A 12,703-nucleotide genomic window follows, 5' to 3' on the forward strand; every position below is an offset into this window, starting at 1 on the left:
GCCCAGCCCAGCCCAGCCCAGCCCAGCCCAGCCCAGCCCAACCCAGCCAAGCCCAAGCCAATCCAATCCAACCCAACCCAGCCAAGCCCAACCCAACCCAACCCAGCCCAATGCAAACTAAATTAACCCCACCCGGCCCAACCCAACCCGACCTAACCCGACCTGACCCTTACTCCAACCCTACCTAATCCAACCAGGGTTGTCCCATTTTTCTGTTTTGTCTGTTATGAGATCTTTACGAAAAATTAAACAAGGGTTTTCTCCGCAAGTCAGAAAACCATCAATTCATCTTTTAAAATCCTTGATGGGCCCAAGGTTTAATTTCATAGAGGTGCTGTTCCGAAAATGCTGCTCAGTATTTGCCCCACTGAGGGCACTTGAGTTCAAGGAACCTATCCATTTTGTACATTGCAAATCCCAAGCAATAAAAACAGTACCTTCAGATGAATGTCCTCTTTCTTCCTCGCTGCATCCACCACATGAGAGAAGAACGTTGCCTTATCATCCACCAAATCGGCTTCACTCATGTAACGGCTGCCACCGCCAAAAAACACTCCCAGGAGTATGTGGTGGTTCTGGGCAGACAGACTGCTGATGTTGTCATATACTGTGAAATAAAAAAAAGGGTTCCATTTTCCAACTCATCTCCAGAATTGGCTAAAGCAGATATTTAGGACCCTGCAGACAATTTCACAAAAATGTGCATAGCTTGCGCCATGCATAGGACTTACGTGACAAATTTATTGCAGAGCAGCGCAATAAACTGACGACAGATTTCACGATACTTGGTGTAGCTGCACAATGTTTTAATAATCTAACCATCTTGGACGAGGATAATGACAGCATTTACAACAGCTGTCTGAGCATGAACTCTTTTGTTCATGACACAGTCGTTGAATCACCTCAGCCTGCCATTTTGGAAAAAAAAGAAGATTGTCACAACTTTCTTTTGAAACGTGCGGCAACTCTAAAAATTCTGTCACAAGTAAAAAAGCAATTCACGTACCTCAAGCACAACGTGTCTTTTATTTACCTTGATAACTTGTTTGACTTGACAGGCTCCAAGACAATCGGGACTTGCATGTAAATTAGGTATTTTCAGTCGCTACGCCACTACTTACGCTACCTAAAATTATTGTGCAACTGACGCCATAATTTTTTGCGCAAGTTGCAGACATACGTACTGTGATATGACATTTGTGAAATGTGTCGTAAGTGAAATGTTGGGGGGGGGGGGAGGGCTTTGTGTAAGAAGGTGGCCTGAACATGAAGACAGATGGATTGACTTTAAGATTTCATTGGTGCACATGCATTGTCAATCCATTAACATTTAGAAATATATGAGTATCACGGAAGGCAGCTCGGAATGAGGGTAGCATAAAGCATCATGACAAAGACAACATTACTATTTCCCTTCTACTATTTCATTAAGATCCAAGTGTCAAGAGCAGTTCCAGTCTCTTTAATTTCAAGGTCAGTGGCGTCAATCTGTGCCGGCGAGTGGGGGGATGGGGGATGACCAAAATCCAAAATTGCCCGGCCTTGGAAATTCGAAAAAGGGGGGGGGGGGGGGGGGGGGACCACACCACATTATATTAGGGGGCACTCTTCAGCTGTATATCAATATGTATAATCGCGCTTACATCAAAACAGTGCAGTTTAAAAGCTTTTGTACTTTGTTTCTCCACTTTTCAGTGCTATTGAATACATTTGGGTTTTTCGGATGTTCGAAAAATACCTTGAAATCCGCATTTTTTTTTTCATCACAAAAAAGTGGGGGGATGATTCAATAGCCCATCCCCCCCCTGTTCAAAAAGTTGGGGGGGGGATATATCCAAGGTTATTTTCCTATTTTCTAACCATTTAACATACAAGATTTAGGTCAGATGCAAGGGTAAGACTGCAAAACATTTCAAAAATTTGAAATACAAAATCCCAGATTCTGCTCACTATCGCTGACTTACATAGTTTGGCGTAGAGTTGGATGGCATCACTGTCAGCTCCTATGTTCCCTCGGATGTAGTAATGCTCATACAGATGCAGTGTGATGAGATAGGGTACCAGACGACCGTAAAATGCACAGCCCCGCCCGACTGCAAGACTCACTTCAATCTGCAAACATTTATTTTTTAATTTCATCAGAATTCCGATATAAAAAGGGTGTCTGAAATCGTAACTTTTATGTGACTTGCCAGTTGCCACACTGTAATTAATGATAACCCGTACTTGTATCCGCTCTGTTCACAAGTACCCCCTCACCGGCAAAGGAAGTACAGTTGGGGGTGACCGGCCGACGCCATCTTGCCTGACAATTCATTTGCCGCGAAGCGCGGCAACTGCGTGTAAATAGTACAAATCCCCTGGTGTACGTGCATCACACACAAGGAACGGTGCGCCTCAACCAGCGAAATGTCCCGCCCATGGAACATCGTTGTTAGGTGAAAGGGCGCCCTCTTTTCGTAGCGCACGGAGCTCATAGACTCTACCTACCGGTATAGACTCAAGTAACTACCCCCTCAACAGTCTCCACAGATACCTGCACATCAACCCTGTGGGTGCACCCCAGTACAAAAATTCCCATAGACACCAGTGTTAAAGGGAAGATACAACATTTGCAAACATCAAAAAACGAAATGATCCAATTATCACAAAATACTTTAACTTGATTGTTTGGGAATGACAGTCTAATTCATCCTGTAAAATCGTGGCTCCTGGTGTGCTGACGTTTTCAAGAAAACTGGTATTTTTCCAACGCTGGTCGGCCGACCAGCGTTTTTTCAAAAGCTGTTCTTAATTTTTCAGAATTAGTTTTTCCGCATTTTCTTTGCAATTGATTACACACCTGTGAAGGGGTACAAGCCTGCCGGACTGATTTTCTGACCTTACAATTCCCCAAAGTTTAAAAACTGCTATGTTTCATCTAAAGTGGGGTCAGGGAATCAGACTACAAGAACATGATTTTTTTCTTGGTTTTCCAGCATCTACAAGCCCAAAACGTGAAACAAGTCATTTTAACAATATTTGCTATAACATACTAATCTTCAAATCCATTTACTACTGAAAATTGCAACAAGAGCAAATGTTGTACATTCCCTTTAAATCCCCATACATCCAAATTTTAAAATATACTCAGAATTCTCACAGGTATTCAGGCTGAACAGAAAAATGATGATCAACATGTCATCTTTCATTTTCTTTTCAATTTTTGGTGGGTTGGCCATTGACTTTTTGGAGAAAGCATTTAAACGATGAGAAATTGCTAAGCGTAACCACACATGCCCGTAATTGGCCCCTATCAACTGCACAGTGCACGAAAACAGCGTGGGTAATTCAATTACGTGTGCTGCTATGCATACAAGCACTGTGCGATTGATATTCCCTGCCGTTCGTTTCGGGCAGTGTGACATTGTCACGCCGCACTTAAATTTCCACTGGCATACTCTCTAAATTTGCAACTTTTCAAACTGCATCATTTTTCATAAACAGTTGTCAATCTTGCACAATTCACAGTCTTTGATAGCACATGGGGTATAAAAATGTACCTAACAACATTCCCCAATGGTCTATATAAGTGAAAGACGATCAGATTCAAAATGATGACCCCTCCAATGAGTGTGGACTTTCTTTTTTTTGCGATGTTTATCATGTCAGCACTGGGCAACAAAACCCAAGATAAGAATGTCGAAGTACCTGGAACTGTCCTCTTCTTGCCACCACCTCCTTGTTTGTCAACCCCTCCATCAGTTTGGCAATCTTGATGAAACCTGATGGTTCAGCATCCAGCCCGGCAAGGGTGCGAGGGGAGAGTCCGTAGGCTCCCACGCTGGTCACTCCATGGATGGAGTTGATACGGTCAACCAATTTGGTCTGATCTGGGCGTAGAAGCTTGGTGGACAGGGAGGCGTTAGTCTCCGCACAGAGCTGCATTCTGATAGGAGCGAAAACAATCAAACGTTTTATTGTTTGGCAAAATGATGAATGGGCTCTGTGCGCAAACATGAGGGGGCCCTTTCTGACCACCGAAGTTGTAATGACTCGAGTCAATGACTCGTCTCGAGTCCGACTCGAGTCACGACTTTTGGCAACTCAGCTCGACTCGGGTCCCAACGGGTAAACTGACTCGACTCAACTCGAATCACTGCGAGCAAATGACTCGACTCGACTCGAGTTCCTCATCAGAAGACTCGACTCGGCTCGAGTCTTTGGATGTTAATAATACACTAGTGCCTTGTGTTCCTTGTTTTGTTCTGTAATTTATTAGATGATGTGTTCAAATATCAGCGACTCGAGTTGACTCAAACAAAAGTTTGACTCTACTCGACCACACACTGTGACTCGACTCGGCTCGACCTTCTTGGCCTTATTACTTGACTCAACTTGAGTCACATCTTTAAAATGACTCGACTCAACTCATAAAATTCAGCGACTCGTTACAACTCTGCCGACCACTTTTGAGAGCCCAGTGGGAGGGAGACACGGTGTGCACATAATGATTGGGGCGTAAAGCACAAAGTGCACACGACTTATGTTATTCTGAATCTGCACAAAGCCACGGCATCTTTGCATGAGCGTCAGGCGTCGTCGACAATGCGTTCGAATGTCTCTCCCAGTTGTCTCTTGCAACTCTCCCTTTCTTACCCTTGAGGAATTACTTGTACACAAAAGCCCGGAGATTTACTGTGCCTTACTGCGACTTGAATCCCAATTTACTGAAGTACAGAGGAACCCCGCTATACCGAACACCGCTATACTGAACATTCGGCTATACTGAACATCATTCTTGGCTCCCGGTTTTAATGTACAAAACGCACCGAACATTGTTGTTGAAAAAAGTCAACAGATTTACAAAAAAATCTACCGATTGTACACGTATTAAACACTATTTGGGCCACTTTTAATTCCCGAACATCAAACGACCCATAGTTACATAGTGTTTGAATGTTGAACAGCGATAGATGGCCATTATTTCCCCAAGGAATAGAACGGAAAACCACCCGTTGCTAAAGTATCGTGACGACTCATCGTGCGGCAACAGGATGTGGGAAATTCCACTTCACTATTGGTCAAAAGAGGGTACCGGCGGTTCAAAATCGCTATCCGAACGATCGTTATTATAAACACTTTCTATTGGATCCAACGATGTTCGTTATAGCGGCTTTCCACTGTAACTGTTAGACAGAGGGAAAAAATAATGACTGCTGTGCAGTCACTGATTTATGTTTTGATCACTTATAATTGTTTATTGTACCTGTGCGCAGCTTGACGAAGCACGGTGACCAGCCGTGGGTAAGGGTTTGGGGGTAGATGGTCACCGGTCAGCAACTCCAGTAAGTACTCATGCCAGACCTGGTCCAGCTTGATATCCACCATGTACTGCAAACAATTCAGAATGGAATGCAATGTTTCACAGAACCCTCTACAACTTGGGGCAATTACTTTAAAAAGTGACATGTAACATTTTTCAACCTGCCGCTAGAGAGCGCTCTAACATTTTTTGACGTCACTGGTAATTTTTTGTGTAAAGTACAACCTAGCCAGAGACCGACATCGTTGAAAGGAAGTTCAAATCTTTTTCCGCGTTCAAATTATAAGGCACTTCGGGTTAAAAAAAATTAAAATCTTAACAAAAACAAAGGCTGTTTCAGCAAATATGCCAAAACAGCCAAAGACAGGGTTGCAGTGGAACAAATCGCGAGTCCCCACAAGTCCTCACATGTTAACCACAACTCATCCAGACCCAAGTCAAGTCACAAGCTATTCAAATGAACTTTGAGAAAAACATTCCCTTGTTATTTGTTTTACCTTTGACCCGACTTATAATGGACTCCACAACAGCACTGTCAAGATAGTTGTGTTTGGAGTTTATAGCTAGAGACCTGGTCCCAATACTGTGGCTCTGCTAACCACAGAATTATGCACTTACGATAGCCAATCTGTACGTACTTAATCCGTAGTGCTAAGTTCTGTGCTAACCCTGTTAAGGCAGAATTCTTAGTTATGGAATCTAGGCATGCACGAAGACCAAAGCTTCTTGCTAACCAGCAAAATATACTAACTGTTAACGCTTAAGTAATTAATTATTTTTTCCCGTTTACGTTAAGCAGAGCCATGGATATGGTGAGCAAAGCCATGAAATGGAACCCGATTTTTTTTTAACCAGTTCATGACGGATGACGTGTATACACGCAAAGGTTTTGCGGTATTCGGAACAGATGACGGATAAACACGCAACTAGATAGTAAGGCCGGAAATATCTGTCTGCGACCCGCTCGCAGTGAGCCAGGCCGGAAATATCAGGGTGTGCTTCCCGCCGATGGCAGCGCCCTGAACCCGTCTGGCATCGAGGTTTGTGAAACAACAATCGCGCATCTGGGTCCGGCCAATGTCAAAAAAATCCCGGAGCGCAATGGTTAAACGTCATCCAAGATGCTATTGTGCCAAGACAGTTTTACCTTCACTCTAGTTTTGGCCTATTTTTGTAAGTCCTGTTGGAACGCTTTGCATTTTTGCCCATGTGTAAATATTGAAATAAAGTTTGCCCAAAAGGTCACAGGGACAATAACACACTCTTTCCACTCTGACTCAACATCTGAGTATTAAGAAAATGTTTGGAGGAAAGCTCACCTGCATGAGAACAGCCTCTGTCACCATGATACGAGGCCAGTTACTAAAGGACTTGACTTCCTCAACATCAATTACTGAAAGAAGAACAGAAAACTGAGCGGTACTGACTCAGAAACAAAGATTGCATTCTGAAGCAATTGCAATAGTAAAATTGGCTGCCGAATCTCTGACAAGAGAATTTATTTATTTATTTATGCATTACATTTCTGAGGCAGTGTGGCCTAGTGGTTAGGGTTTGTGACTCATGATCAGAGAGTCAGAGGTTCGAATCCAGCTGCTGGCCATATGTTGTGTCCTTGGGCAAGCCACTTCACCCCCACTTGCCTATCTCCATCCAGGAGCATAAATGGGTACCCCAGCTAAATGGGCATTAGCTGGGGAGTAACCTGCGATGGACTAGCATCCTACCCAGGGGCAACAGAATTGTTCTCAGTCCTTTTCATGCTTCTGAAACCAGAGATAAGCACCGGTCTAATGGCCACATTGGCTCCTGACAAACTTTACTATTACATTTCTTTACTCAGGGTATGCCCAAACAGTTTAAAACTGGTTTCCATTGGGGCCCTGCATACATTACGCATTATTAAATAAAGTTAAGCAAAGTAAAATTCACAAGGAAAAGTTCATAGGTGAAACAGACGACGAACATTAATATTATACAAATACAAGTACTAAGGCCAAAAAAAAAAGTCTCCAGTTTCTGGTATGGAGCTTGCCCAAAAAGTGGTGCGGCGACGCGGCTTTTCTTTGGTTGTTTTACCTGATTTTTTTGCTTGAAATGTCGGCTGATGACTGCAAATGGTGCCCGACTAAACTTCATGCAAATATATGGGAGTCCAGAGAGGCCACAGAAAGCTTATTCTCGACCATAACCAATCTAAAAACACGTTAAAATTTTGCAGCAGCAGGATTCCAGTCAAACCAGTGAGTTTGGTGGTTTTGAGACATCATCTTTCATTGAAAAAAAAACTTTTTTCATTTTGCCGACGCGCATGGCTACAGCGACGCGCACGCATACCAGAAACCGGAGACTTTTTTGGGGGCCTAAAGAAAAACACTTACACAAATAAAGCTGTATACTAAAGTATATTTTGATTGTTCTAGACCAATAAGGCAATCTAAACTAGAAGCCATTACTGTGGTGGAATCAGGTCTGTCCGTAGGTCACATGCACTCAATGCCCTTATGACCAATACGGTTACCACATTGTGCACGCGCCTCAACTTTAAGAATGCGTGCTCTAAACTTGATGTTCACCGAATAAGTCTAAACACCAACCGATATTCTTCTGTTGTGTGATCTCCTTCACTTCCACTCCGTGGTTCATCTTAGCTGGGCTAGACGTTTGTGCTGTCAGAGAGTTGGAACTCTTAGTAGATTTGACTTGTGGCTGAAAAAAATACATTCAAAACATTTTAAACGTAAAAACCAACCACGTTTTGCCCAAAAGTTGTCACCCGATACAACACAATGAGAATGGAGGATTTGTGTGTAAACTAAAAACTATTGAAGCTTAAAAAAAAAGAAAAAAAAGAATGGAACTTGCCACAGCTACTTATCTTTCCTGGTAGATTTTTAAAGGATTTGGAAATGTTAGGATTTTAATCATGAGGGATTTTTGGCGTCTCACAACTGAAAAAAATGAACACAAGATTTTTATTGGCAAATTTTGCTAAAATTTCCAAATTAAACATCAAAAAAAAAAAGGAAATCAAAAGCTAAGCAAAGACTGATAGAGAAATCATTATTTTAAAAATCGCATTTAGATCTAAAAAAAAATTGAGCCAAAAGTCCTTAATGCAAATTGTTTGACTGCTGAAAGTACCTTCTTGCCCTTGACCCACGATTTCTGAAAAGCTATCACCATTTTATTTAACTTTTCCTTCAATAATATTCAGCAGTATTTTGCAAGCAGAAAACCAACAATTTTTAAGAGCAAGTTGGAAAAAGCTTTTGTTTTTCCTGGTCTTGAATGATCCACTCTGTTCAAAGTTTCATGAAGAAAGACCCAAATTGAGTGTGAAATATCACCTTTTGTCTCTCTGTGAAAAGTTAATTGCCTTGATTGTTGGACATACCTTCTTTTTGCCTGCATCAGCTGCTTTTGCAGCGTTCATGTTGAAGGCTTCCCTGCACCCCCTCACTAAAGTCTAGCAAAACAAAGCAGCAAGCACACAGAGAGAATGGCAACATGGTGTGGAAATAAGATGATGAGCGACAATGGTGAATGCTGGTTCATAATCCATGGGAACATAAATGCAAAGATGTGAGGCAATCTGACAAAATGAGACGGTATAGGCCACAGGACATTGTGGAGAATAATGCAAAAAAAACGAATGGGGTGATTTTTCTTCGATTTTCAAATAAATATTTGTAATCTTTGATATATGTCTAGTACACATAGTTTTAAAAAATATTATAAAACATGTTGAATAAAAGTGCTTTTTTAAGGAAAATTTATTGGCATATTTAATTTTCACCACTTCAAACCTTGAAACTTTAAAGACCATTTTTTTCTCAGCATTTTACTTGTACATATTTTTTGGCATGTTGATAAATGCGATCTTGAAACAGCCATAACTTGTCAAAGGAATATCCGATTGAAGTGAAACAAACAGGAGAATTTTACTCTCATTCCCAATACCCGCAAACCCGCAGTTCGACCTTTGCCCAGTTCTGTCTCATTTTGCCAGAACGCCTCACAATTACTAAAATGACTCGTGGTTAACACATATTGAAAGGAAGATATATGTTTCTACTTTTCCACGAAAGTAACAAGATATAGTATGGTCACATAATTATGACATTTGTAGAATTGTTAATCGTATGTAGAATTACTAGTAACAGAATATACCAAGCATGTGTAGCGATATCATAAAGCACATTTCACACATGAATAAGCTGAGCACAATTTGAACACACAAACATTTTTGCAACAAGCACATTAGGATAATGATACTCAGCATATGTTAGTGGTCATCCATAGTTATCAAACTTTAAAAAATGTACACAGTTTACGCTCGGGGGGAGGGGGTTAACAGCCCTGTACGCTTCTGAAATTTTGTAAAAATGTCGATCAATAATATTGTTTTAGTATTTTTTTGTAATGGGCAGGCAGGAGATCTTTCATAAAAAAAACCCCCGATACCCAACTTGGTGAACTCCGGACCAGCTCGTAATGGGCCTCATTCACGAGTTGGCCATTTTTATCAAGTTCCCTGAGTGTATTTCATTAATTGTTAACTGTTGTGAGGGATGGCACCAAACTATTTATGCAGGCCTAATGCAGCCTTCTTTTACCGTCATTTTTTTTGTTATATGGCTTTATACATTAGGGAATGTATAATTACAAATTTTAAATTATTCATTGAAGCAGACTGGAATTTATTATAAATTAAATTGCTTTCATCTCTCTTCGCAAGTTCCAAAAATTAAGATTTTACCTCACTTTCAATTCAACAAGGCCGACTTGTGAATAAGGCCATTTGATTGGCACAGTGGTATCTGTCACTCAGCTTCCTGCTACATGCCGTTGACCCAACTTGGTGAACTCTGGACCAGCTCGTAATTGATGGGTACAGCAATATTTGTCATTCAGCTTCGTGCTACACGCCGGTGATGCAGCCCTGTTCAGCCGCCACTTTTGTAGCAATGAATTGCATATGCATGCCTGTACTGCAAGCGCCTCATGTGCCTCGCCTAAACTCAAGACACTGATAATCCATAACTAATTGCCGCGCCATGAATGAACTCTTCGTTCCAGGATTTCTTTGAAAATCAACATTTCTGAAAGCACTTTTTCGGAGAGAGAGAGAGGGGAGGGGGGAGGGGGAGGGAGGGGGGGGGGAAGTTGCAGATCTACCATTTTGTACACTTTTGAAAATGTTGATAATTACGGAAGACCCCTGAGCATTTTCGATGCACGCATGTGCATGTATGTTAGTGCATGAATGCATAGCCCTTAGGTGCATAAATTGTGCATGACACGTACTACCAATTTTGGCATTTTCAAGCAGACATGTACAACGTGTCAAAAAAAATGTCCTAGATTTGATCCTAAATAACTCTGTTGTTTAACAATGGAATTAAACCAAAATTTCAGATCATGTAAGCCAGGCATGACAAATTTTATGGAGCGAGTTTCATCAGCTTTGTGCAAGAGGGTGAGATTTAAACGCCATACGAAAAATATAGTCACTTTCAAAATCTGCCACTTGGCGTCCTCCAATGTCAATACAGCGCTGGAGAAGGTTGTGGAAGGTGCATGCTGCGGCCGAAAGCTTCTGAAGGAATGCAGGATCACCCCTGATGTCATTGCACGCCTCCTCGATCATGTGGCGCAACACATGATCAAGGAGGTGTGCAATGACATCAGGGGTGATCCTGCATTCCTTCAGAAGTTTTCGGCAGCAACACGTGCCTTCCGCCACCGTCTCCAGTGCTGTATCAACATTCTGAAAGTGAGAATTTTTTTCGTATGGCATTTAATCTCATCCTTGTGCACAAAGCTGATGAAACTTGCTCCATAAAATGTCAAGTCCATGTTATGTCTCATTTACATGATCTGAAAATTTGGTTTAATTCCATTGGTAAACAACAGAGTTATTAAAGTAGGAAATTTTATTTTGACATGTAGTATTCAAAAGAAAGACAAGTTTAAAGTGGATGAATATCAGTCATTAGCATGCAATCACAGTCACACTGTCGTACTTTTTTGCCCTGAGCGTTTTTAAATACCTTGAAATTCAGACGCTTGAAGAAGAACATGGCGTCTTCTGTAAGCAGCAACTGGAGTGACAAGCAGGCGTTCTGTATTTGCTGCAATGTGTTCAAGTCCTGTAGAAAAAAATAAAGCACATTGTTATACCTCTGTCTTGAATACTGTACTTTCACTGGCCTACAACAATCACTTGTTAAGTTTATAAAAAGTCAGGGCACACTCCCTGTGGGATATCACTTATGTGTGCCATTGATCTAGCAGACGATCAGCAAACTAGCAGACAATCAGCTGTTTCGAGCAAGTGACATGCATGTGAGTTGACATTCGATTGTCATGGTTGTTGCGGTTTGTTTTCCTGATTTTTACATCAAAATCCAAAGAATCCAAGACAGAGGTATAACAAAACAATTGTTGACTGATGTGATGTGGAATATGACGTTTTGAACACCCTCAGGGCACATATAGCATCCTCGGCTTCACCTTGGTGCTATACGCTCGGGTTTTCAAAACGTAATATCCCACATCACAGCAGTCAACAATGGTTAACTGACACATGTCATGGACCAAATACAAGAAAAGGCAAGCATAATGAAGCTGCAGCCGATATCACGAAAACATGCATAGCCTGCGCCATGCATAGGTCTTACGCAACATATTTGTTGCCCAGCTGCGCAATAAACTGACGATCAATTTCAAGAACTTGGCATAGCTGCGCTGAAACGTGAGTGTTCTTTCAGCAAAACGAAAACAAATCCCATAGGGATGTGTGTTAATGGTTTTCGTTTTGCTGCAAGAATGCACACCTTTTTTGTGATCTGTGGACAGAACTTGAAAAAAGTGGTTGTATTTAAAATTCCGTAACTTGAAAAGTACATGAGTGATTTGAATGATTCTTGTACTAAAAGAAAGCTTATGAATTGGGCTTTCATATCCTGGATTTTGAAAGCACTACTTGCAGAACTTCACTAAGACAATGGTCCTGACATTTGGATTTTTTTTTTTTTTACTCACCCTGTAGTCATGGAATCTACTACATTCCTGCAATAAACTGCCTCAGTCTGTTTCCATGACTCAAGAAATTGCTTGGAGGGTAGGGGTTGGGGGTTGGGGGGGGGGGGGGGGCGATGCAGAGCGATTCTCGAGTGCTTCATACTCACCAATGCCTTTAAGACCACCTTGCTGGCATCCGATGGATCAGGTATTAACATATTCTGCAGGACGTTACCCAGGTTTCTGTGAAGGATGTACATCTCTGACGACCGGGCATGTAACTCAGGATTGATGGCCGTCAGCAGTTTGGTCTTGTACTCCAAAAACTGCTGGGTCAGAAACTTCCCATCGTCTTCGTTCTGCATCCGT

At 41.7% G+C, this 12,703-nt stretch overlaps 1 protein-coding gene across 5 annotated transcripts in view; it reads right to left on the reverse strand.

The window, feature by feature from the left end:
- Positions 1 to 12,703, reverse strand: part of LOC119743229 — a 39,169-nt gene that overhangs the window by 10,067 nt on the left and 16,399 nt on the right. For 4 of the 5 annotated variants that reach the window (XM_038219621.1, XM_038219622.1, XM_038219620.1 and 1 more), the window contains 9 exons: positions 12,502 to 12,693; positions 11,362 to 11,460; positions 8,703 to 8,774; positions 7,903 to 8,014; positions 6,625 to 6,698; positions 5,249 to 5,373; positions 3,691 to 3,928; positions 1,965 to 2,112; positions 438 to 607 (listed from right to left, as the gene is read on the reverse strand). In XM_038219621.1, the coding sequence (XP_038075549.1) occupies positions 438 to 607; positions 1,965 to 2,112; positions 3,691 to 3,928; positions 5,249 to 5,373; positions 6,625 to 6,698; positions 7,903 to 8,014; positions 8,703 to 8,774; positions 11,362 to 11,460; positions 12,502 to 12,693 (1,230 nt within the window). The remainder of the gene's footprint in view (positions 1 to 437; positions 608 to 1,964; positions 2,113 to 3,690; positions 3,929 to 5,248; positions 5,374 to 6,624; positions 6,699 to 7,902; positions 8,015 to 8,702; positions 8,775 to 11,361; positions 11,461 to 12,501; positions 12,694 to 12,703) is intronic. The other variant, XM_038219624.1, reaches the window with a different exon arrangement.

This window comes from Patiria miniata, unplaced genomic scaffold (genome assembly GCF_015706575.1).
Source record: "Patiria miniata isolate m_02_andy unplaced genomic scaffold, ASM1570657v1 HiC_scaffold_6, whole genome shotgun sequence".
Classification (NCBI taxonomy): Eukaryota; Metazoa; Echinodermata; class Asteroidea; order Valvatida; family Asterinidae; genus Patiria; species Patiria miniata.